Below are 26,165 nucleotides of genomic sequence, written 5' to 3' on the forward strand. Positions count from 1 at the left end.
ACAGCCACTAGGTGATCTCTAGAAATGTTTTTGGGACCCCAACATTAATCTAAGGGACCCCATTTGAGGTCAGGATCCACAGTTTAAGAAGCAGTGGCCTAAAATGTGTTAGGGCACTGGTTCTCAACCTGTGGGTCCCCAGGTGTTTTGGCCTAAAGCTCCCAGAAATCCCAGCCAGTTTACCAGCTGTTAGGATTTCTGGGAGTTGAAAGCCAAAACACCTGGGGACCCACAGGTTGAGAACCACTGTGTTAGGGGCAATTGTGTGAGGGGGGTTATAGTGATAAGTACAGTCTTCCAAGTTTTGGATGGGTCTAATTTGGCTATATGGAGAGATTTCCCATCTCCACAGAAGGTTTGAAAGCCATCCTTGGATGAAAGCAAATTGTTGCTATCATTTGTCCAATTTAATTACAATTGTCTAGTTCTCTATGTGTGAAATCCATGGATAGAAAATATATACGTAGCAGGCTGCCCAGAAGGTATGGAACTAGGTCAACTTAAACTCTAAAAATGTAAGTAAATGTTTACACAGGCCCTGCTTTAACCTGAATTCCTTCTCCCTTTGAATATTTCCTATGCCAAAAGAGGAGCAAGCTCAAGGAACACCGTTTCCCTCCTTTGAGTCCTATTGGCCCCCAGGCTGTGGGCGTAAACATATTTTCCACCCAGAGGCATCCTTAACATTACTCTTAGTGCCCCAGATATGTACTGAGATAGCTTCACTCATAGTGAAAGTTAAGCAATCTAGGCATTTGAGGTCCATCATTCTGTAATAAAGTCACCCAGCAGGGATTGCAGGAGAGGAGTAAATTTCCTCTTCTCTGAAAACTACAAGATGAAGTAGTTTAATATGGCTTACATTTGGGACCATAACTGCAACACATAACTGCATTTCAAGAGTGCTGTGGAAAGCTTTGAGTAAACTGCAGCTCTCTAGCCATACCCTCAAACCCAATTCCAGTCCCTCCCACGGCCCCCAATTCCCCACCCCTGAAGAAATCAAAAACCACCCTGGCAGTCATGTTTGCTATCTGGTGAGGTGGCAAAAAATATCCATTTTGGACTATTAAAGAACACTTTTATTGATATAAATAAAACATTGTGTAATAAAGTTTTACCTGTTTGAAAAGAATTCTTCATGCACGGCATGTATTGTTCAGAAGGCAATAAGCTATCATTGAAACAAAAATAGTAGCAATTGTTTCTTTCTGTGATATGGCAGACTTGTCGACACAGTCTCCCTCCATACAGGCTAAAATGTATTTTATATGAAAGATGATTTCCACCTATGCATTATCTTAAATAGGCCTGTCAGTCTGAACCGTTCAGTGAAAAACTTGCTGCTCACATGAGCCCACCTTGAGAAGAAGAAGTCTTGAGTCTAAATTGGAAGTGTCTACTACAAACACATGGGCACCGTGTGTATCTTGAACAGAAGACCAAGGATAGCCTCGAGTTCAAATTCTTTGCCGATTCTTTGTTTATATCCCATGTCAAGGGGTGCATAGGATGAATGCCATTTGATACAACTTTAACAGCCATGGCTCGATGCTATGGAATTACAGAGCTTGTACTTTTAGTGGGACATTATTTGGCAGAGAAAACTAAAGACCTTGTAAACCTACAACTCCCGTGATTTGATAGTATTGAGCTATGGCAGTTAAAATGAGGTCAAGTTGCATTCATTCCTTGGGTGATGAATCTCTGGGCATGTATGCAGTTACTAAGCAAATAATCTGACAGAGGTTGATAGACAGAAAATTACCCATGGTTTTTTATGTTGTCTTTGGTCCTTCACCAGGCAGATCACAAAGTGCTAGTGTAAAAGTAGTGTAAAATAAAGCCTTCTGATTTGTCACTGTCAACATGTAAGTCTCTTATGCGGGACATCATTATAACAGCATGATTCCATTTTTACTCCCATGCTTGCTTCCTATAGACTCCTGAGACTGAGCCTTTAGATTTCTCAGCTAAAAAGCTTTTCTTCTGGTGCTTCTGGCCAAACTACAAACTCCAGGATCCCACAGGATGCAGCCATAAATGTAGTGTTTTGGACTTCAACTCCCAGAAATCCCAGCCAGCTTACCAGCTGTTAGGAACACCTGGAGGCCCAAAGGTTGGGAACCACTGCTTTAGGTCATCCAGTGTGACTGGAGGTAGTTAGCTATAGAGTCACACCAGAGGATCTAGAGATTTATAACATTATGATCAAATACGGGGAAAATCAAATCTGCAAAAGTGAATTCTGCAAATGTGGAGGGTTAACTGTAAAATTGAAAAGTGTTAAAGAAACAGAGAGACTAGAAGTACTGCTTTGTGACATTTTCTTGAGCCCCTGGGCAGTACTAGAAACAGTATAGATCTTATCCTATACAGTATACTACTAGGTAGACTCATGGTCTCTTCTCCCTACATCCAATTCAGAAGCAACGTAAAATCCTTTGCCAGGTGCATCCAAGTACAGGCTCCAAACTGCAGTTGCCCAGCTGGCAGCTGAAGGGAATGGAGAGCAAGGTGCACTAACCCAACAAAAAAAAATTAGAAAAATGGATACAGAGCTAGAGACAGGGGATAAGTCATCTAGAAGGAAGTTCTGCCTCTTAAAGATAATACTGATAATGGACTTCTCTTCAGAATGTGACCCCCCCCCTTGCTTTCTGTGTTTTATCAATGCAATTTCTTAAAAATGGAGAATTTGTGTTCAAGATCTCTTTTGCCTTTAAAATTAGCTATGCTTGAGGAAGCAGAGCAAAAGACGCTTGGCCTATTTAGCCATTTTAAAGATCCGTAAAGCCATCTCCCACAGAAACTGTACTGAGATCCACCCACATGAAGTTACAAGCGGAAAGGAAGATATCATTGCCTTGATCTGATAGATTGTAGGATCCTTGTCAGAGAGTAAAAACATCCATTTTAATTGAATTTTTCATGGTATATCTTTAGGGGCTGCAAAATGGTCTCTTTTCCCTATTTGGGCCATTTAAAAACATGTGGATTAGCTGGGCCCTGGGCATACTGAATTTCCTTGAGAGCTGGGAGGAAAGTACAAAATGTATTATTGGCTGCAAAATTAGGTTTCCTGAAATTCTGAGAGTTGCTTGTTAATTTATCTCATTTCAAATACGGTTCAGCCCTTTAATGCTATAAAGTCTGCTTGGAACTGTATGGGTTATCAGCACACCAGCTTTCAAGGGGGAACATGATACCAAATGGCAATGGATACAAAATTTGGCTTGCTTTTTAACTCCTTTCTTTTTATTTTGTTATGAAAATATGCCCCAATGAGTGAAGTGCCTGTTTGCATTTCAATGCAGGTAAATAAGGTTTCCAATTATTGGAGTTAGGATGTGACCCCATTAACTAGCAAAAACTGAGCATGTGAATTAATAAATATTGCAAAATAGGTGGCACAAAAAGGTGAGAAATCCTGAAATGTACATAACATGTACAGTTCACGCTTACTGTAGGGTTTAAATAGTGTGTGTGTACAATTTTAATTTAATCACAAAGCCTACAGTTCCTTGACTCCCTGCATCATAATTGTTCTTTTTGTGAGGATTAGACTCATAAAATACTATAACTCCAGCTGTATGGGGTAGTATAGTCCTATTTATATCTAGTGAGTTGAATTTAGAAGATGCCTGGCAGTCCAAATTCTGTGTCATCCACACACACCAATGTCTCAGATTAAAAGAAAGTATGGCGGGAACATTGACACTGTTTTTCAACCAAATGTTAATTGTTAAGCTCTGTTCTGAACAAAATGAAACCTTTTAGAACCTGCTAATTTCCAATTACAAAGTTAAGGTCAAGTGAGAAAAAAACCTTCCCATTCAAGCATGGTGACATTTTGCTTTACATACAAGCAAGTGTGATTAAAAATGTATTTTTTAATCTTTAGGTGAGATGTTAAATAAATGGACTGGGAGTTTTTGGTGGGCTATTCCCGTGCTCAACATTAACTACTTCCCCGCTAAGAAATTATTCCCACATTGCAAAGAAGCGAAACCTCTTTCTTGTGGAAGTATAAATCTCTGTGAGCAAAACTTGAGTATTTTCTTTGCTTTTTCAAACTGTAGCCACGTTCATTTGCTAAAAAGATGAGAAAACACATAGAGGTTCACTTGGAATATCATACAGACCAAGAAGAGAAAAACTACACCAATTACAAAAGGAAGCTCTTGCTAATGACTGACTGAAATGTGCACACAATATGGCTGCTTTGATTTCCAGGCACCCATCTTATAACCCTACTCCACCCAAGCTTATTTTGTTCCAAAATGTGAAACATATGGTTCATTTAACTTTGGATGGCCAGCCACATGGTATCTTCCTCTCAATTAATCCACAAGCCCTGTCCAACAAAACAGGGGAGAAAATCATCTGCATTCTTTTGACTTTTGTTTCTTTCCAAAGAGCAACAGTTTATTCACAGTTTGCAGTTATCTCCAGTTTCATTACAGCTGGTGACTTGGTATCATAGTCCTACTCAGTTCACCAAACTCTGAAGAAAGGCAGAGAAGACCTGTCAATCCATTTGTGCTGGGCAGAAAAATGTAGGCGGCTAAAGCCAGAAATTTCAGTCTATCCCCAGCATCATTGTAGACAGTACTCAGGCACCATCTGCACCTCCTTACTGTTCAAAAGCAAGCATTATTTCAGGTTATTGTTAATAATCATGTTGTCATGTATATCGCAATAGGTGGTCATTTTCTTCCTCTTCCCAAAGGTTGAGAAGCTATTCTTGGCCTCCTGTTCCAGGAAAAGGGGCCCATCCTTACTGGAAGGCATGGTTGGGGTCCCTGGAATATATACATTGTGTTGGTAATCCAGAGGTGAAATATGCTGAGAGTACATTGGAGCATATCGAGGGGTCCAGACACTGCTGGGAGCCCCAGGTGTCTTTTGAAGTTCTGTAACAAGAAGAGTAGCATCTAATAACAAAAAGAAAGTTGAGGTGAGAATGTAGCACATCAAACATCATGCACATGGCTAACAAAATTCCTCATCCCTATGGTAATTTTTAGCTTGGATATTTCTTTTCTTTTTTAAAATGTTCACAGCAAACCTGTAAGGGAATTTAGGACAAATGGCTGACTCATGGTCACTTCACAAACTGCTTTCCATAATAAGAATTTTAGGCTAAATGTCTTTATTCATATTCCAATGTTTAGCCTAGATGTCTTAACTCGTAACCCACATATGGAACTATTTTTCCAAGCATCGCCTCTGTTAGAAATATAAATATGGTAGGATTGGGGAACTGGAGCATTGGGTTGAAGCTAATCGTCAACTCTGAAAGCAATTGTGCAACTGAAAGCAATTGTGCAACTCCAAATATCAAACTCACCAGAGACTGGAGTAACCAAATTCCGCAACCTGTCGTGGTCTTTTTGGACTCCTCTACGAACTCCTCCTACATCCTCTAGGCTCTGTGAACTATGCAGGGTGGGGAGGAGAAAAAAAAAAAGAGGACTCTTAGATTAGAGTACAGTTTCCTAAAATGTTCAGCAACAACAATTCTAAAATTAAATGGTTCAAGATAGTCACCAGTACCTCTTCAGTGTTGCTTGCTTAGATGGCAACCAGTCTGTGTTGGGCTGCTTCACCTGCAAATTACAGAAAAGAGGGCATTGAATGTAATATTCATCTTCATGGCATTTTACTTATACAAACATTCAAAAACACTGTGAGTTTTCAATATACTTTTTTGCAGTTGTAGCAAGAAGTAATTGTGCTGTGCATCACAAGCATAAAAAATAAAACCCAATGCTTTTATTATTAGGTGCTCTCGACATCTCCCATATGTTCCCATAAAACAGATGAATTGCTTTCAGCACAAATACAACAGTGACCTCCGTAGAATAAATATTTACCACTGGTTACCACTTACCCTCATCCCCATGATGCCTTTAAAAATAACATTCTGGATATCTAAGATGGTAGTGTGGAGCACAGTACAAAAAGCAGTATGGATAATGTTATGTGCCAACCATTGCAGTGCAGTGTTAGCACTAGAAGTGGTACTGACTGTAATTATCAGGATAGCAGGATTTTTATTTTATTTTTTTGGATTAGCAGGGAAGGAGAATTTTTGTGGCATGTGGGAAAGGGAACTGAGTGGAAGGAAACTGAGAGCTGGAGGAGGGTAGCTGGTAAAAAAGAGAGTCATTATCAGAAAAGAGCAGACGATCATGTTATGTGGTTTGGATCGACATAGAATATAAGATTGGATGAGTACACTACTGTGACAGAAAAAGATAGGGAGCACAAGGTATTATGAAAAGATTTGGGGTGGAAGCCTAACAGTGGTATTATAGAGTTGATCCAAAAAAACTGTAAGTCAAGAAAAGTTTTGGACAAGTACACTGGGAGAGGAATGGCTCATGTGCATAATATTTAAACCCCCCGCCCCTTCATCACAACCTTGGTTATGCCACAAGGAAGCAACTGGACCAAGTTTAATGACTGAGTAAAGGTTGTATTTCCAGTTTTAGTCTAGCCCTTTAACCACCAAATGAGTCTGTTTTTTTATTCCATTGGCATATGGGGGGAAAGACTTGGTGGCATGAGGTGCTTAAATTAATAAATCGCTTGCATGGAAATAGTTCCAGTGATAGGAATAATAACTAACTCCCCCAAAGCAGCAAAGCACAAGATGAATTCATTAACGCAATATTTGTATATTAGCTCCTAGTAGCATTAGTGGTAAAGTGAAAGAAGTAAAAAATACTTTGTGTCTGATCAAAGGGATACTTTGTTATCCCCACATAACTCATCCTAAATTCATCTTAAAAGCCATGGCGACCTGGTGCTTTCACTCCATGGAGAAGGATCAGTCTTTCTGCTCTGGCATTATTGCTTCACCCTGTAACTATGGGTTTGTTTGAGGGTTTTTTGTTTGTTTTTTGTTTTGCTTTTTTTTTGTTCTCCTATGCTTTTTACCACTGGAGGAAATTATCCAGACATTTAGACTGAAGTGGCATCAATGTGCAGATTACACTGAATTCCACATTTCATTTCAATTTACTGATCCTATGGACATTTTGGAACATTTGAAACTGTCTCTGGAGAAATTTTTAAGTCAGAGAAGATGAACATGCTGAAATTTAGTGTGGTTAAGACTGACATTATGGACAAGAAACCTAGTCAATCCATGTTGTCAAAGGCTTTCATGGTCAGAATCACTGGGTTGTTGTGAGTTTTCTGAGCTGTATGGCCATGTTCCAGAAGCATTCTCTCCTGACGTTTCGCCCACATCTATGGCAGGCATCCTCAGAGGCTGTGAGGTCTGCTGGAAACTAGACACACAGAGTTTTTATACCTGTGGAATGTCCAGGGTGGGAGAAAGACCTCTCATTTGTTTGAGGCCAGTGTGAACGTTGCAATTGGACAGCTTGATTAGCATTGAATGGCCTTGCAGCAGGAAGCAGCCAGGTGGCCAATACCAACATTCACACTCCAACAAACAAGAGTTCTTTCTCCCACCCTGGACATTCCACAGATATATAAACCCCACTTGCCTAGTTTCCAACACACCTCACAATCTCTGAGGATGCCTGCCATAGATGCGGGCAAAACCTCAGGAGAGAATGCTTCTGGAACATGGCCATACAGCCCGGAAAACTCACAACAACCTAGTCAATCTGGATGGACACAACTGGTCCTAAATAGGGCTTCACTCTCCATGAAGACCCATATACAGATTAGAAATTTTCCTGGATGCTGCACTCACCAGGGAAGCTCAAATATATGTAGTGGACAGACACTTTTTTACTATCTTAAGCTGTCTAAAGCATAGAGAGCTTGCTATGGCCCTGCTCTTTAAACTACTGAGCTGAATTACCTTAATATGATCTTCCTGCAAAGCAGGGGATCAATGATGTGCCCTCCAGATATTTGTAGTCTAACTTCTGGAGAAACACCCAATTCTCACCACTGCTTCAAAGGCAGTTTAAAAACAAAATAGAGTCAATTGAGTACTAGCCATTCTGACTGGGTGATATTTATAGAATTTATAGATATTTATAGAAAAATAGAACTGGAAGAGACCATATGGGCCATCTAATCCAATCCCCTGCCATTCAGGAAAAGCACAATCAAAGTACCCCCAACAGATGGCCATCAAGCCTCTGTTTAAAAGCCTTTAGGAAGGAGCTTCCACCACACTCCAAGGCAGAGAGTTCCGCTGTTGAACAGCTCTCATGTTCAGGAAGTTTTTCCTAATGTTCAGGTGGAATCTCCTTCCCTATAATTTGAAGCCATTTCTCCATTGAGTCCAAGTCTCCAGGGCAGCAGAAAAAAAGCCTACTCCCTCTTCCTTATGACATCTTTCACATATTTATACACGGCTATCATATCTCCTCTCAATCTTCTCTGACACCAGTGACAGTGGTTGTCTTGGTTTTTCCAATTTTGCCACTAAATTTGCATGATGCTGCTGTAATTCAGCAATGTAAATGACAGCAGGAAAAAGAAGTCACTATTCTATTTTAAAACAAGATGTATAGGAAACTCATACCTGGTTGAAAGTGACATTGCAGTTTTGTCACTGATATTTTGGGGTGATGGGGATAGAAGGATGTGGTCCCTGGTGGGTTTGGAGGGGACAGTGTACCCCAACTGTTCCTGGACAATTGTTCACTCCAGAATTATACCGGCCTGTCTGCACTGTGAGGTCAGCACTATTTATTATTATTTATTTATTTACCTTATTTCTACCCCGCCTTTCTCTACCCCGAAAGGGACTCAAGGCGGCTTACTTATAGCAACCATTAGATGCCTTAAAAGACATACAAACAGAGACTTAAAATCAATTAAATTTAAAATTAATACATATTACATATTTAAAACATTACATTCAATATTAAAATCTCATCATCCAAAAATCATAGTCGAAGGCCGTTCCATCGTCAATTATCCATAATTCCAAGTCTATTATTATACTGCACTAATCTCCAAAAGCCTGATCCCAGAGCCAAGTTTTTACTTTCCTTCTGAAGGATAGAAGGGAGGGGGCTGATCTAACGTCACTGGGGAGGGAGTTCCACAGCCGAAGGGCCACCACTGAGAAGGCCCTGTCTCTCGTCCCCGCTTGTGAAGCAGGAAGGACCGAGAGCAGGGCCTCCCCAGATGATTTTAATCTCCGAAGTGGCTCATAGCAGGAGATACGTTTGGACAGGTAAACTGGGCCGGAACCATTTAGGGCTTTATAGGCTAAAGTCTGCACTTTGAATTATGCTCAGTAGCAGACTGGCAGCCAGTAGAACTGGCCTAACAAAGGAGTTGTGTACTTCCTGTACTCCGCTCTGGTGAGCAGCCTGGCTGCCACCCATTGGACCAGCTAGAGCTTCCGAGCAGTCTTCAAAGGCAACCCCACGTAAAGCACATTGCAGTAGTATATAACAAGAGCGTAGGTCACCACTAGAGATTTTACTCACAGACCGCAACTAGACAGGCAGTCATGAGGACCCTCCTGGCGAACCCTTTTCTAATTAACATCCACTAGGATATTATAGGTCTTCAGGTCACCACACAGACTGCATTAAGAAGTTTTTCCCTAAAAGGTGGTTCATCGTTCTTTGAATAAAATAAAAAATAGACAATGGGCCTTGGAAAGTCTGCGTTTGCAAGCAGTATTAAATTGTAAACAGAAACTTATATCCAGTGTGTTGTTGAAGGCTTTCATTGCTGGAATTACTGGGTTGCTGTGAGTTTTTCGGGCTGTATGGCCATGTTCTAGAAGCATTCTCTCCTGATGTTTCACCCACATATATGGCAGGCATCCTCAGAGGTTGTCAGGTCTGTTGGAAACTAGGCAAGTCGAGTTTATATATCTGTACAATGCCCAGGGTAGAAGAAAGAACTCTTGTCTGTTGGAGGCATGTTTGAATGTTGCAGTGGGTCACCTTGATTAGCATTGAATAGCCTTTCAGCTTCAAGGTCTGGCTACTTCCTGCCTGGGGGAATCCTTCGTTAGGAGGTGTTCACTGGCCCAGATTGTTTCATGCCTGGAATTCCCCTGTTTTTTAGTTTTGTTCTTTATTATACAAGTACATGACATTGAGAGCCCCTGGTGGCGCAATAGGTTAAACATTTGTGCCAGCAGGACTGCTGACTTGAAGGTTGGATTGCTGACCTGAAGGTTGCCGGTTCGAATCCGGAGAGAGTGTGGATGAGCTCCCTCTGTCAGCTCCAGCTCCCCATGTGGGCACATGAGAGAAGCCTCCCACACAAGGATAGTAAAAACAGCAAACATTTGGGCGTCCCTTGGGCAACGTCCTTGCAGACGGCCTATTATTTCACACCAGAAGCGACTTGCAGTTTCTCAAGTTGCTCCTGACACACACAAAAATGCAAGTACGTTGCCTGATAGTAACTCCGCACTCGGCCACTGTGCGATTGAGGACGACCGACCGGTGATGAATATTCTGAAACGACTCCCATTATTAGGTGATACCGCAGTCATCAATACATGGGTGCCTATCAGCCCATGTCCGAGTACAATTATGTGGAAATCCCTAAGAGGGACTCATCAATCTCTGGCTTGCACATCCTCCCTTAAATGGAATGCGGTTGCCTGGTTAATGAGCCTTGGCAATGACAATGACTTTTGTGGAAGTTCAAGACAAGGCTGGTCTCCCCTTCTTTCTGGGGGAAGGACGCAGCACCATGGAAAGCCCCACAAGCTTGGCATGTGGGGCCAAGACACCTCCAAGGCCTGTGTGGCTGGGCCAAGCCTCCCCATGTCTTTTCTGAGGGAGCTCTGTGCCCACCAGGCGAGCTTTTCATTGGCATTCCGTTTCCTCGGACTCTCCCACTCGGCATGGCTTTTTCTTCTTCTTCTTTCACATCTCGATGTCAAGACTCGCTGGGTTGTGAAATGGAAGCGCCGCTCGCTTCGGCTTACTTTGAAAATCCCCAATTATTGCTCTATTGTTATGCGCTTTGACTTTAATAGGCCCGCCTCGTTAGCATGGGGGTCACGTACTGGAACAACAAGGGGAGAAACAGAAAGGAAAGCCCACGTCCCCTGCCCTGCCCTGCCTTCCCCTTCCCGCCCTTCAACCGAGGCGAGGAAACGAAGAAAGGCTGGGGTTTGAGGGGAGACAAAACAGTTGTGAGGGGCTCTTTTTGGCGCGAAAAAGAGAACGTCTGGCGGCCCTCGCTGGTGTTGCTTCTTTAGCCCTGAAAGGAACGAACTGCCTTTGGGCTGAAAGGGCCTTTAGGTTCAAAGCCTAGGGAGGCGTCCCCTTGCCTCTGAAGGGAAAATAGGAGGCAACGCTGAGGGGGAAAATTGCTCCTCTTCTCATCAGGGAAAGCCTGTCCTGGAAGTCCAGGAAGGAAGCCCATCCTGCCCATTTCTCACTGGCCTGGCCCTTCTTCCCTTGGCTTGCTATGACTGTATGGCCATGTTCCAGAAGCATGTCCTAACCCACATCTGTGGCAGGCATCCTCAGAGGTTGTGAGGTCTATTGGAAATTAGGCGTGGGGTTTATGTATCTGTGGAATGTCTAGGGTGGGAGAAAGAACTCTTGTCTGTTGGAGGCAAGTGTGAATGTTTCAATCGGCCACCTCGATTAGCATTGAATAGCCTTTCAGCTTCAAGGTCTGGCTGCGTACTTCCTGGGGGAATCCTTTGTTGGGAAGTGGTGGTGTTGGTTATTCATTCAGTCTGTTGGGTTATCTAGCAATCATGCATGCATTTTCAATGTGGGGTGGTTTATGTTTTGTTTGTTGCTTAGTGACCTGAAGCCAAAGTTGTATTCCAGAGTTGATGGCACCATTTTAGGGGTTTTGTATGTGATGTGGGAAATGGGAGTATACTTCCTGGAGACATACAGGAAGTTACATATCCCTTTAGAATTTGGGGCATAAAAGGGGAGACTTTGTTTTGTTCTCTTTCTTCCTGCCTCTTCCTGCTTACTTTTTGTTAAGAGATCTGTAGTATCCTGAACGATATTCTTTGGAACTAAGATATTTTGACCTGTATGACCATCATCATACAAGATTGTGAGTAAACATACTTTTACTATATTACTTTTGATGTCTCTGATGTTTATTTTGTACTCATGACTTTTTAATGAGAAAGGGAGGCGGGCTATTTTGTTTTTTCTTACCTCTGCTCACATAAGCCCCTAGCCTTCTGTATTCTGCTACTCTGCACCAATATCTAAACATATTGGTATCATAATTCTAACAGGTTATGATCATATTTTCTAATAGCTGAACATAGCATTTATTAGATTTTCTTAGTGGGTCTGTAGATAATGGGTCAGCCATAGCAGAGCACTTGATGCACCAACCTGGATACAGTCTGCAGTGCCTTTCATGTTCCTTGATTCGTTTTTTGACACTGTGTTTGCAGGTCCCTATGTAGACTTGTCCACAGCTGCATGGTATACGGTAGACTCCTGCAGAGATGAGAGGGTCCCATTTGTTGGATTTTCTTACTGGGTCTATAGATAATTTGTAGGGACCACCAAACACAGTATTGCCCAGACACAAATCAAGGAACATGAAATGCCCTGCAGACTACTCCAAGCAGATAAGTCATCCATAGCAGAACACCTGATGATCCAACCTGGACACAGCATATTATTTGAGAACACATAAATGCTGGACCACACTAACATCCACCATGTCAGACTACACAGAGAAGCCATTGAAATCCACAAGCATGTGGACAATTTCAGCAGAAAGGAAGAAACCATGAAAAGGAACAAAATCTATTTAAAGCAACTCTAAAATTAGGACAGTAAATAAAGAGCAACACTCTGAAAACAGGGGAATTCCAGACAAGAAATAATCAGGGCCAGCTAACACCTCCCAACAAAGGATTCCCCCAGGCAGGAATCAGCCAGGTCTTGAAACTGAAAGGCTATTCAATGCTAAACTTTTGGGTTATCTAGCAATCAAGCATGCATTTTCAATGTGGGATGGTTTATGTAGTTAGTTTTATTTGTTGTTTAGTAACCTGAAGCCAAAGCTGCATTCCAGAGTTGATTGCAGCATTTTGGGGGGGTTTGCATGTGATGTGGGAAATGGTAGTGTACTTCCTGGAGACATACAGGAGGTTACATATCCCTTTAGAATTTGGGGCATAAAAGAGGAGCCTTTCTTTTGTTCTCTCTCTTTGTCTCCTCCTCTCTTCCTGCTGATGTTACTTCTTGTTAAGAGATATGTAGTATCCTGAACTGTATTCTTTTGGAACTAAGATGTTTTTACCTGTATGACCATCATCATACAAGATTGTGAGTAAACATATTTTTACTATTTTACTTTTGATGTCTCTGATGCATAATTTATGTGCATGACTCTTTAAAGGGAAAGGGAGGCTGGCTATTTTGCTTTTTCTCAACTCTGCTCACATAAACCCCTAATCTTCTGCATTTTTGCTACTCTGCACCAATATCTAACCATATTGGTATCATAATTCTAACCGGTTATGATCATATTTTCTAATAGGTCTTTCATGTTCCTTGATTCGTGTTTGGGCAATGCTGTCTTTGGTGGTCCTTATGTAGACTTGTCTACAGCTGCATAGTATACAGTAGACTCCTGCAGAGGTGAGAGGATCTGTCTTGTCCTTTGCCATAGCAGAGCACTTGATGAACCAACCTGGACACAGTCTGCAGTGCCTTTCATGTTCCTTGATTCATTTGTTGGCACTGTGTTTGCAGGTCCCTATGTACACTTGTCCACAGCTGCATGGTATATGGTAGACTCCTGCAGAAGTGAGAGGATCCCTCTTCTCCATTGCTGAACGTAGCTTTTGTTGGATTTTCTTAGTGGGTCTCTAGATAATTTGTAGGGACCACCAAACACAGCATTGCACAGACACATGAAAGGCACTGCAGACTACTCCAAGCAGAGAAGTCATCCATAGCAGAACACTTGATGATCCAACCTGGACACAGCATATTATTTGAGAACACAGAAATGCTGGACCACACTAACAACCACCATGTCAGACTACACAGAGAAGCCATTGAAATCTACAAGAACTTGGACAATTTCAACAGAAAGGAGAAACCATGAAAATGAACAAAATCTGGCTACCAGTATTAAAAAAAACTCTAAAATCAGGACAGTAAATCAAGAGCAACACTCTGAAAACAGGGGAATTCCAGACAAGAAACAATCAGGGCCAGCTAACACTTCCCAACAAAGGATTCCCCTAGGCAGAAATCAGCCAGGTCTTGAAGCTGAAAGGCTATTTAATGCTAAACAGTGGCCCACTGCAACATTCACATTTGTCTTAAACAGGCAAAAGTTCTTTCTCCCACCCTGGGCAATGTACAGGTTCCAACAGACCTCACAACCTCTGAGGATGCCTGCCATAGATGCAGGCGAAATGTCAAGCGAGAATGCTTCTGGAACATGGAATACTCACAGTAACCCATTGATTCCAGCAACCAACTGACACCTTCTTCCCTTTCTTGCCGCCCCCTTCCCCAGGCCGCCCGAGGCCCGTCGAGGCCCCTCCGTGGAGTCACAGAAGGCCGGCACAAGGGGGTTGGGGAATGTAATTTGTAACTGACTCGAGGGAAATCGCATTAACATATTAGACAACTGTGTCCAACCAACCATCCAAGGGGAAATGTCGAGAGGAGACCTGTCTCTCGAAATGTCTTGCGCGCCTTTTGAAAGGGCTGGCTTGGGCTTGGTTCAAAGTGGGGCTTTTTTTTTTAAGGGAAAAAAATATTTGTAAGTGGATTTATACTTTTCATCCTCATCCATCCCTGGTAATCGCGTTATTGGAAGAGAAATTCATCGTTGGGGAGGACGGGGGGGGGGGGGGTGACATGAGACGTTGTTCATTTATGTGTTTAATCAGAGCTGACATTAAAGGGAGAAAACTCTTTTTCGCTCCCTCGTATCGCCTCCTGCTTCCTTCCCCACCACAGCCAATCTCTTCTGCTCTTTTTTTTAAAAAAATTTGCGCCGCTCTTCGGGAGTGACAACGCGTTTGTCTCCCACACAAAGCACCCCCCAAAACTCCCCTCCCTTCTCCACAGGCAGGAAGAGCTCGGCATTGACAGAAGGGTGTGTGTAGAAAAGGTGGGGAAAGAAAATCCCAGCAAGGATTGGGCCTTACTCGCTTCTTCTGAAGGGAAAATCATAGAATTATAGAATTGGAAGACACCTTGTGGGCCATCCAGTCCAACCCCCTGCCAAGAAGCAAGAGATGGCATTCAAATCACCCCCCACAGATGGCCATCCAGCCTCTGTTTAAAAGCCTCCAAAGAAGGAGCCTCCACCACAGTCTGGGGCAGAGAGTTCCACTGCTGAACAGCTCCCACAATGAGGAAGTTCTTCCTAATGTTCAGGTGGAATCACCTTTCCTGTAGTTTGAAGCCATTGTTCCGTGTCCTAGTCTCCAGGGCAGCAGAAAACAAGCTTGCTCCCTCCTCCCTATGACTTCCCCTCACATATCTGTACATGGCTATCATATCTCCTCTCAGCCTTCTCTTCTGCATGCTAAACCTTCCCAGCTCTTTAATCCGCTCCTCATAGGGCTTGTTCTCCAGATCCTTAATCATTTTAGTCACCCTCCTCTGGGCACATTCCAGCTTGTCAACGTCTCCCTTCAATTGTGGTGCCCAGAACTGGACACAGTATTCCAAGTGTGGTCTGACCAAGGCAGAATAGAGGGGTAGCATGACTTCCCTGGACCCCTATTTACGCAGGCCAAAATCCCATTGGTTTTTTTAGTTGCCGCATCACATTGCTGGCAAAAATGTATTGTCCCATTATCTCAGCAGACTCCAAAGGGGCCTTAGACAGAGAAGGATAGTCCATTTTATGGAGCGGGGAGTTGAAGGAGGAAAACCATTTTCCCCATTTTTACTGGTTATCCTCCTCCTTTCCTATGTCATGAGGACAACATTGGTGGGGGGATAACAGGGACACAGGAGGAAATGATTTAACTCCTTCAATCCCGCCTCCCCCTGTAAATGGATTCTCTTTCTCTGTCTATGCCCCCATTTGGCTTCCACTGTGATAATGGAATAGTATCTCTGTTAGTAGGAGCCCCGTGGTACAAACAGGTTAAACCCCTGAGCTGCTGAACTTGCTGACCGAAAGGTCTAAAGTTCAAATCCCAGGGTGAGCTCCTGCTGTTAGGCCCAACTTCTGCCAACCTAACAGTTCGAAAACATGCAAATGCAAGTAGATCAATAGGTACTGCTCTACTGGGAAGCTAATAATGGCACTCCATGCAGTCATACCAGCCACAGGATCTTGGAGATGTCTACAGTCAATGCCAGCTCTTCGGCTAAAAAATGAAGATGAGCACCAACCCCCAGAGTCCCACATGACTAGACTTAATGTCAGGGGGAAACCTTCACCTTTACTATCTCTGTCAGTAGTCTCCCATCCAAGCATTAACCACAGTTAGTAGTCTCCCATCCAAGAGATCAGGTGGGCTCTGGTGCCTTTGGAGAGTCAAACTAATTTTCATGGAGGGCCACATCAGCCTTTGGGGTTGCCTTCAAAGGGCCATTGAATCCATTGATGGAGAATCCATCTATACAGAGGGCCAACTCTACACATACATATAGAGTTGGACTGGGCTAGCACAGCAGGTTAAACCACCAACTATAGAAGATCCTGCTGACCAGAAGGTTGGCAGTTCAAGCCTGGGTTGGGGTGAGCTCCCACCGTCAGCCCAGCTTCTTCTTACCTAGCAGTTAAAAATACTAATGTAAGTAGATAAATAGGTACTGCTTTGGCAGGGAGGTAAAAAGCACCCCTGAAAAACATCAGAAAAATCTGACCAGGAAAGCATCCATGGATGACAGGCTCCTCGGCATGGAAAATGAAACAACATCACCTTCCCATGGCTGAGTTGAGCGCAGCTGGATGCCGGAGATGAAAAGAGGGAAGCCTTGTCTCTGTTTATGTAATGTCTGTCTTTGTCAATTGTATAAAGGTACTGACTGTTTGCCAAAAATATACCTGTAATCTGCTCTGAGTCCCCTCAGGGAGATAGAGCAGAATATAAATAAAGAATATTGTTACAGTAGAGTCTCACTTATCCAACACTCGCTTATCCAACATTCTGGATTATCCAACGCATTTTTGTTGTCAATGTTTTCAATACATCATGATATTTTGGTGCTAAATTCATAAATACAGTAATTACTACATAGCATTACTGTGTATTGAACTACTTTTTCTGTCAAATTTGTTATATAACATGATGTTTTGGTGTTTAATTTGTAAAATCATAACCTAATTTGATGTTTAATAGGCTTCTCCTTAATCTCTCCTTATTATCCAACATATTCGCTTATCTAACGTTCTGCCGGCCCGTTTATGTTGGATAAGTGAGACTCTACTGTATTATTATACATACATATGATAATAAAAATGGGTGGGAGTTGTCATTTGAGGACCTAAATTGGGTAAAAAATAAAGAACACCCACCACTATGTATAAATAGATAGATAGATGATACTGACAGACAGATAGATAGATAGACATATAGTGTGTGTGTGTATTTACACAGTGGTTGGTGCTCTTTAGTTTCTGCCCAATTTTGGTCCCTAAATATTGAATGACACCTCCCATCACTTTTTATTATCATGGAGCCCCTGATGGCGCAATGGGTTAAACCCTTGTGCAGGCAGCACTGCTGACAGACAGGTTGCCAGTTCAAATCCAGGGTGAGCGGGTGAGTTCCCGTCTGTCAGCTCTAGCTTCCCATGTGGGGACATGAGAGAAGCCTCCCACAGGGATGGTAAAACATCAAACATCTGAGCATCCCCTGGGCAATATCCTTGCAGATGGCCAATTCTCTCACACCAGAAGTGACTTGCAGTTTCTCAAGTCGATCCCGACACACACAAAAAATCATCCGCCATGCTGATTGGGGATTGCAACCCACAACACTTGTGGCTCTGAGGTTGGGGAAAGGCTAAAGGACATGTTAAAGCCAGGCATCCTCTCCACAAGCTTTGAATCTAAATCCAAACCCCATTATCCTGACTGCAGCCTTCCAGATGTGACTGTATCCCAACTCCCATCAGCTCTAGTCATGAATACAGGGACGGCAGTCCCGCATCTAGACAGCCTCCTTAGATACTCTTTGGACCAGAGACTGGAGGGAAGGGGGAAGGGGGCGGGCGAGGGGCATCAGTCAGCGGAGGCGAGCTGTCATCCCTCCCGACAGAGCCTCTCCCGGCTTCCTTCCTCCCTTCCCCGCGCCAGCCTTAATGGGCGCCCCAGCCTCGCTTCTTCCGAGCGCTTTTCCGCTCTCGTCCCGCTCATTTAAAACGAGCCTGACGTTTTCAAAATAATTAACTAAAACGCCAAGAAGAAGCAGCAGCGCATTGGAGGGCTCCTTTTTTTCTTTCCCCATCTCCCTTGCTGTCTGATGGTTACTCGTGTCGACGCTGCCACTTGATCAAAGGGCCGGGTAATTATCTTTAAAAAGTTGTTCGGGAAGGGAAAGATTGTATTTATTTTTTTGCAGGCAACGGCGGGAAGGGGAGGGGGAGGCAAAGATTCCCCTCGTTGGCCTAGACTAGAAACGTGTATCAAACCCATGTCATTTTATGTGGGGCCCCAGATGCTGGACTGCTCTTCTTCCTCATCTTTAAACATCAGGACCAGAGCTGGGATACACAGTCACATCTAGAAGTTTATTGTTGAGTCAGGAAAGTGGGGTTTGGATTTAGATACAACTCTTGTGGATATGATGCCTGACGTTAAATCGTTCTTTAACTGTGTTGTTGAAGGTTTCATGGCTGGAATCACTGGGTTGCTGTGAGTTTTCCAGGCTGTATGGCCATGTTCCAGAAGCATTCTCTCCTGATGTTTCACCCACATCTATGGCAGGTATGCTCAGAGGTTGTGAGGTCTGTTGGAAACCAGGCAAGTAGGGTTTATATATCTGTGAAAGGTCCAGAATGGAGAAAGAACTCTTGTCTGCTTGAGGCAAGTGTAAATGTTGCAACTGGCCAGCTTGATCAGCATTGAATGACCTTGCAGCTTCAAAGCCTAATTGCTTCTTGCCTGGGAGAATCCTTTGTTGGGAAGTGTCATCTGGCCCTGATTGTTTCCTTTCTTGAATTCCCTTTTTTTCTGAGTGTTGTTCTTTATGCACTGTCCTGATTTTAAAGTTTTTCCATTCTGGTAGCCAGATTTTGTTCATTTTCATGGTTTTCTCCTTTCTGTTGAAATTGTCCACATGCTTGTGGATTTCGATGGCTTTTCTGTGTAGTCTGACATAATAGTTGTTAGAGTAGTCCAGCATTTCTGTGTTCTCAAATAACATGCTGTGTCCAGGTTGGGTCATCAGGTGCTGTGCTATGGCTGACATGTCAGGTTGAGTTACTCTGCGGGGCCTTTCATGTTCCTTGATTTGTGTTTGGGCAATGCTGCATTTGGTGGTCCCAATGTAGACTTGTCAACAGCTGCATGGTATATGGTAGACTCCTGCAGAGGTGCACAGAAATGCTGGACCACTCTAACAGCTACCATATCAGATTACACAGAGAAGCCATTGAAATCCAGATGCTTGTGGACAATTTCAACAGAAAGGAGAAAACCATGAAAATGAACAAAATCTGGACAACAGTATTTTTTTAAAAAACATTAAAATAAGGACAGTGAATAAAGAACAGCACTCAAGAAACAGAGGAATTCCAGACAATAAACCATCAGGACCAGCTAACACCTCCTAACAAAGAATTCCCCCAGGCAGGAAGCAGCCAAACATTGAAGCTGAAATTCTATTCAGTGGTAATCAAGATGGCCAACTGCAACATTCTCACTTGCCTCAAACAGACAAGAGTTCTTTTTCCCACCCTGGACACTCCACAAATATATAAACCCCACTTGCCTATTTTCCAACAGACTTCACAACCTCTAAGGATGCCTGCCATAGATGAAGGAGAAACATTAGGAAAGAATGCTTCTGGAACATGGCCATACAGTCTGGAAAACTCACAGCAACCCACTGTCCTTTAATTTTTCCCCAACCACAAAGCCATGAGGGCGGCTGGGTTGCAATGCTACATCATGCCCAGAAAGTGATGCAAGTTCAATAATATCCGGGGTATAGAAACTGAAGATCATCAACCACTGTGTTGGGTTTTTCATTCCTGAACTGCATAAGTCTCTTGTGTCATCAGGATCCCCCCCCCCCCCACACACACACACACATTCCTATGCATGCTTTCCCAGAAAGAGCTTTGTCTTTCCTCCTCCTGCTAGCCATTGTCTCCACACACCCCCTTTGATGATGTAGCAATGGAATTCTGTGAGGCAACTTCCTTTTTTTGAGTTTTATTGCCCTTAGCTGGCCATATGGCCATTTGCCATTGTTCTTCTGTCTTTTATTCCTTCCAGTAAGGGCGCTACATTCTTGAGAGACCTTTTCTCTCAAGAATGTATTCCTTTTTCTTCAATAAATATTTTTGAACCTAAAGATCTGACTCCGCAATCCTAAACTATCCTAAAGAATTGAAGCTTATCCCAGCTCATCACAGTAAGTTTCTGCTGGTTATGAAGTTTACATCTGGCACTCTGCAAACGTATGGTAGAATCACCCCAACTGAAATAATCCCACTGGAGCATTGCAGCACAACAAAATACCTGGGCATTACTCTGGACCGTGCTCTGACATATGAAAAGCATTGCTTGACTATCAAGCAAAAAGTGAGGATCACAGCCAGACACAATGAAAACATCGGCCCTTGCTATTCTGCTCCTGAATATGCATGCCCAGTGTGGAACACACCTCACCACGTTAAAACAGTGCATGTGGCTCTTAATGAGAAATGCCACATTCTCACAGGATGTCTACATTCCATACCACTGGAGAAATTATACTGCTTAGCCGGTATTGTACCAACTGGCATCGGCTGGGAAGTAGCAGCCAATAATGAAAGGACCAAGGCAGTGATATCTCTGACCCACCCCCTGTTCAGATATCAGCCAGCAAGCCAATGCCTTAAATCAAGAAATAGCTTTCTAAGATCTACAGAGATACTCACAGGAACACCTCAGCAAGTGAAAGTCCAAAAGTGGCAGGCTAAAACACGGAACCTCAAGCCATGACTGATACCGGATGAGTGACTCCCTCCTGGCCACACAGAAGACTGGGCGACTTGGAAGGCGCTGAAGAGACTGCGCTCTGGCACCATGAGATGCAGAGCCAACCTTAAGAAATGGGGCCACAAAGTGGAGCCCCCGACAGGCAAGTGTGGAGAAGAACAAACCACAGGACACCTATTACAATGCAGCCTGCCACATGCATGATGGAGGACCTTCTTATAGCACCACCAGAGGCACTCCAAGGGGCAAGCGACTGGTCAAAGGACATTTAGTATCATGCAAAGTTTTTAACTTTGTGTTTTAAATACATCACAGCTGTACCCTCTGTTTGCTTCTGACACAATTCATAAATATTACAAGATGAGACTTAGTAAGCTAGCTAGCTTCAAGACCTTTTCTATCAAGAATGTATTTCTTATACTTCAATAATTATTTCGGAACCTAAAGTTCCGGTGGCGCAGTGGGTTAAACCACTGAGCTGCTGAACTTGCTGACCAAAAGGTCGGCAGTTCGAATCCGGGGAGTGGGGTGAGCTCCCGCTGTTAGCCCCAGCTTCTGCCAACCTAGCAGTTCGAAAACATGCTCCAGCGGTACTGCTCCAGCGGGAAGGTAACAGTGCTCCATGCAGTCATGCCGGCTACATGACCTTGGAGGTGTCTAGGGGCAATGCCAGCTCTTCAACTTAAAAATGGAGATGAGCACCACCCCCAGAGTCAGACACAACTAGATTTAATGTCAAGGGGAAACTTTTACCTTTACTAAAGTTCTGACTCTGTAATCTTAAACCATCCTGATGAATGGAAACTTATCCTAGCTCACCACGGTTAAGTTTCTGCTGGTTATGAAGTTTACTTCTGGTGCTTTGCTATATTTATGGTGGAATCACCCCAACTGAGGGTTTTTTTGAGCCTAAGAGCTCTGACTCCCCAGCGGAAGGCTGATGTGGCCCTCCATGGGAATACTTCCCCGCCCTGATTCGCCCTCCTCTTTCTCTCTGGGGCAGTTACCTGCGCACTGCTGCTGCTGCTGTTGTGGTTGTGGTTGCTGGGGGCGCCCCGGTGTCCCTTCCCAGGCGGCGGCTGCTTCTCAGGGGCCCCCAGTTTCTGTTTGTTGTTGTTCCTGGGCGGGCTGGGGCTGTAGGGCTTCAGGAACATGAAGTCGCTCTTGGCCGACTCGGGCGTGAGGCAGACCTTGTAGCAGTACCCCGGCGGCGCCCCGGCCGTCCCGCCTTCCTCCTCCAGGGCGCCGGGGGGCGGGGCCTGGTTGTTGTTGGCGCCCTTGAAGGTCTCCGCGGGGCCTTCCTCCTCGCTCCCCCCGCAGGGCCCCAGGGCGCAGGCGAAGCTCAGCCGCTCCTTGCGACACTTGACGGCGGCGAGGACCACGATGGCGACCAGAAAGGTAAAGGAGACCGAGCCCAGGGAGACGATGAGGTAGAGAGTGAGCGGCGGGGCGGTGGCAGCCTCGGGAGGCTCGTCGCGCTGCTCGTGTCCCGTCTCTTCCGCGTCGCCGTCCACTAAGGAGAGCAGTAAAGCGATGGAGGTGGAGAGCGGCGGCTGCCCGTGGTCTCGGACTTGGATTAAGAGCCGGTGCCTCGCAGGCTCTCCCTCTCGGAAGCCGCGCAAAGTGCGGATCTCTCCCGAGTGGGGCGCCACGCCGAAGAGGCCCTCCCCACCTCCGCCCACGAGCTGGAAAGAGAGCCGCGCGTTCTGCCCAGCGTCGGCATCCCGGGCTGAGACTTTTCCCACTAGGAACCCGGCCTCCGCGGATCGTGGGATCTCCACCTCCACCTCCGAGGAGGAAGAGGCGTTGTTGCGGGGCGTTGGGGCCACGATGACGGGCGCGTTGTCGTTCTGGTCCAGGACGAAGACGTGGAGGGTGGCGTTGCCGCTCCGCGGAGGAAAGCCTGCGTCCTGAGCTACCACTTGGACACGGAAGTCGCGGAGCTGTTCATAGTCGAGGGAGCGCAAGGCGTAGACGTGTCCGCTGTCGGCGTTGACGGAGAGGTAAGTGCCCACGGGCATGCCCCGGATGCGGCCCTCAGCCAGCGCGTAGGATAAATACCCATTCTGCTGGGCATCTGGGTCGCGGGCTGAGACAGAGCAAAGCGAGGCGCCGGGAGCGTTGTTCTCCGCGACATAGACACGGTACGAGGGTTGCAAGAAGCGCGGCGCGTTGTCGTTCACGTCCGAAACCGGGACTGTGAGCGTCCGCCGCGTGGACAGCGCTGGGGAGCCCGCGTCGCGCGCTGTCAGCGTCACGTTATACTCCGCCACAGCTTCACGGTCCAGCTCTGCCGCCGTCTCCAACGTGTAGTAGTCCGGGAAGGAGGGACGGAGCCGGAAAGGCAGCCCGCTTGGGATCTCGCAGCTCACGCGCCCGTTGTCTCCAGAGTCGCGGTCGCGGACGCTGATGACGGCGACGACGGTGCCCGGCGGGGCGTCCTCCATCACAGGTGCCGCCAACGAGGTGAGGGTGACCTCGGGCGCGTTGTCGTTGACGTCGAGGAGCTGGACGAGGACGCGGCAGTGCACGGCGACGGCGGAGGGGCCCCTGTCCTTGGCCTGAACGAAGAGCTCGTGCAGCGGCGCGCGCTCGTAGTCCAGCGGGGCCCTCAGCCGCACGCGCCCGCCTCGCGGCTCCACGCTGAAGAGCTCCCGCGCGGCAGGCGGCGCGTGCCCGCTGAGGGCGTACTCGACTTCCCCGTTGGCGCCTTCGTCGGCGTCGGAGGCGTTGAGCCGCACCACCAGCGTCCCAGGCGGCGCGTCTTCCGGCAAGCTAGCGCTGTAAGACGGCCGGTCGAAGACGGGGACGTTGTCATTGGCGTCCAGGACGGCCACCGTGACCCGCGCCGTCCCGGAGCGCTCGGGTTGCCCGCCGTCCAGCGCGGTAAGGAGCAAGCGGTGGCTGCGGCGGGCCTCGCGGTCGAGCGCGCGCTCCAGCACCAGCTCGGCGAACTTGCTCCCGTCGCGGCGCGCCTGCACCGCCAGGGAGAAGAAGCCCTCGTTGGGGCCCAAGCGGTAGGTCCGCAGGGCGTTGGGGCCCACGTCCGGGTCGTGCGCGCTCTCGAGGGGGAAGCGCGCCCCCGGCAGCGCCGACTCCGCCACCTCCAGCACGAACTCAGGCCAGGGGAAGCGCGGCGCGTTGTCGTTGATGTCCAGCACCTCCACCTCCACGCGGAACAGCTCCAGCGGGGACTCCACCACCAGCTGGAGGCGAAGCAAGCAAGGCTGGCCCCTCTCGCCGCCCTCGCCGCCTTCCCCGCCTTCGCCCGCCCCGCACAGCTCCTCGCGGTCCACCTTCTCGTTCACGAAGAGGATCCCGTTCTCCAAATTGACCTCCAGGTGCTGCTTGGCGCCCGCCCGCGACACCAGGCGCAGCCGCCGCGCCGACAGCGCCGCCACGTCCAGCCCCAGGTCCTCCGCCAGGTTGGCCACGAAGGCGCCGTGCTCCAGCTCCTCCGGCACCGAGTAGCGCAGCTGAGACGCCGCCAGGCAGTACCACGACAGCCCCAAGAGCAGCACAGCCAGTCCCGGAGCCCCGCGGGGAGCCCCGCCGCCGCCTCGCGCGGGAAGAAGCATCGGGAAAGGAAGGGAACCAGCCGCTCGCTCGCTTGCCTCGCTCGGACTTGCGAAGAGCACTTTGGGCTGAAGGCAGCGAGAGAGGAGAGAGGGAGGGCTCGGCGCCGGCACTTCAGCACCGCATTGGTGGACAGCTCCGTCGACGAGGGCGGGGGGAGGTTAACCCCTCGCGCGCCGAAAGAGCGGGAAAGCCAGAGAGCCAGAGAAAAAGAAGGGAGAGAGAGGAGAGCTCTGTGTGAGCCAGGCAGGGAAATGATTCCCTTTCCATGTGTTGTCCAAGGCTCTCTTGGCCGGTATCACTAGGTTGCTGTGAGTTTTCCGAGCTGTATGGCCATGTCCCTGAAGCATTCTCTCCTGACGTTTCGCCCACATCTAGGGTAGCCATCCTCAGAGGTTGTGAGGTGTGTTGGAAACTAGGCAAGTGAGGTTTATATATCTGTGAAAGGTCCAAGGTTGGGAGGCAAGTGTGAATGGTGCAATTGGCCACCTTTATTATAATTGAATAACCTTTCTACTTCAAGGCCTGGCTGTTTACTGCCTGGGGGAATCCTTTATTGGGAGGTGTTACCTGTCCCAGATTTATTCATGTCTGGAATTTCCTTGTTTTCTGAATATTGTTCTTTATTTACTATCCTGATTAGAGTTAATACTGGTAGCCAGATTTTGATCATTTTCATGGTTTGCTCCTTTCTGTTGAAATTGTTGAAAATAATCTCCTCCAATGTGAACTGAACCACCAAAACTGGGCTCTGCAGGCCAATTGATACCCCACCACAGTCATCAGAAGAGCTGCAAGACCAAGAACAAGCCAGGAGAGTAAAGACAAAGATCCACACAGAGGAAAAGTGTTCTTCCCATACATCAAGGGAACCACTGACCGCATAAGGAAGCTGATGAAGAAACACAACCTACAAACTATCTACAGACCCGCTAAGAAAATCCAACAAATGCTACATTCAGCAAAGGACATGAGGGATCCTCTTACCTCTGCAGGAGTCTACCCTATACCATGCAGCTGTGGACAAGTCTACATAGGGACCACCAAACGCAGCATTGCCCAAATACGAGTCAAGGAACATCAAAAGCACTGCAGAGTAGCTCAACCAGAGAAGTCAGCCATAGCAGAGCATTTGTTGGACCAACCTGGACACAGCATATCATTTGAGAACACAGAAATGCTTGACCACTCTAACAACTACCATGTCAGAGTACACAGAGAAGCCATTGAAATCCACAAGAATGGGGACAATTTCAATAGAAAGGCGGGAACCATGAAAATGGACAAAATCTGGCTACCAGTATTTTTTAAAAAAACTCTAAAATCAGGACAGCAAATAAAGAACAACTCGCAGAAGACAGAGGAATTCCAGACAGGAAACAATAAGGACCAGCTAACACCTCCCAACAAAGGTTTCCCCCAGGCAGGAAACAGGCAGGCCTTGAAGCTGCTGGGCTATTCAATGCTAACCAAGCTGCCCAATTGCAACATTCACACTTACTTCAGGCAGACAAGAG

General features: G+C 46.1%; 1 protein-coding gene across 1 annotated transcript; it reads right to left on the minus strand.

The window, feature by feature from the left end:
- Positions 1 to 1,487: 1,487 nt before the first annotated feature.
- On the minus strand, positions 1,488 to 24,963 carry LOC100560181 (protocadherin-10). The gene is made up of 4 exons (XM_008109019.2): positions 22,080 to 24,963; positions 5,560 to 5,612; positions 5,354 to 5,442; positions 1,488 to 4,937 (listed from the first exon to the last, which is right to left on the minus strand). The coding sequence occupies exons 1-4, from the start codon at positions 24,648 to 24,650 to the stop codon at positions 4,657 to 4,659; spliced, it is 2,994 nt and encodes a 997-aa protein (XP_008107226.2). The 5' UTR covers positions 24,651 to 24,963; the 3' UTR covers positions 1,488 to 4,656.
- Between the last annotated feature and the right edge of the window lie 1,202 nt (positions 24,964 to 26,165).

This window comes from Anolis carolinensis, chromosome 4 (assembly GCF_035594765.1).
Source record: "Anolis carolinensis isolate JA03-04 chromosome 4, rAnoCar3.1.pri, whole genome shotgun sequence".
Taxonomy (NCBI): domain Eukaryota; kingdom Metazoa; phylum Chordata; class Lepidosauria; order Squamata; family Dactyloidae; genus Anolis; species Anolis carolinensis.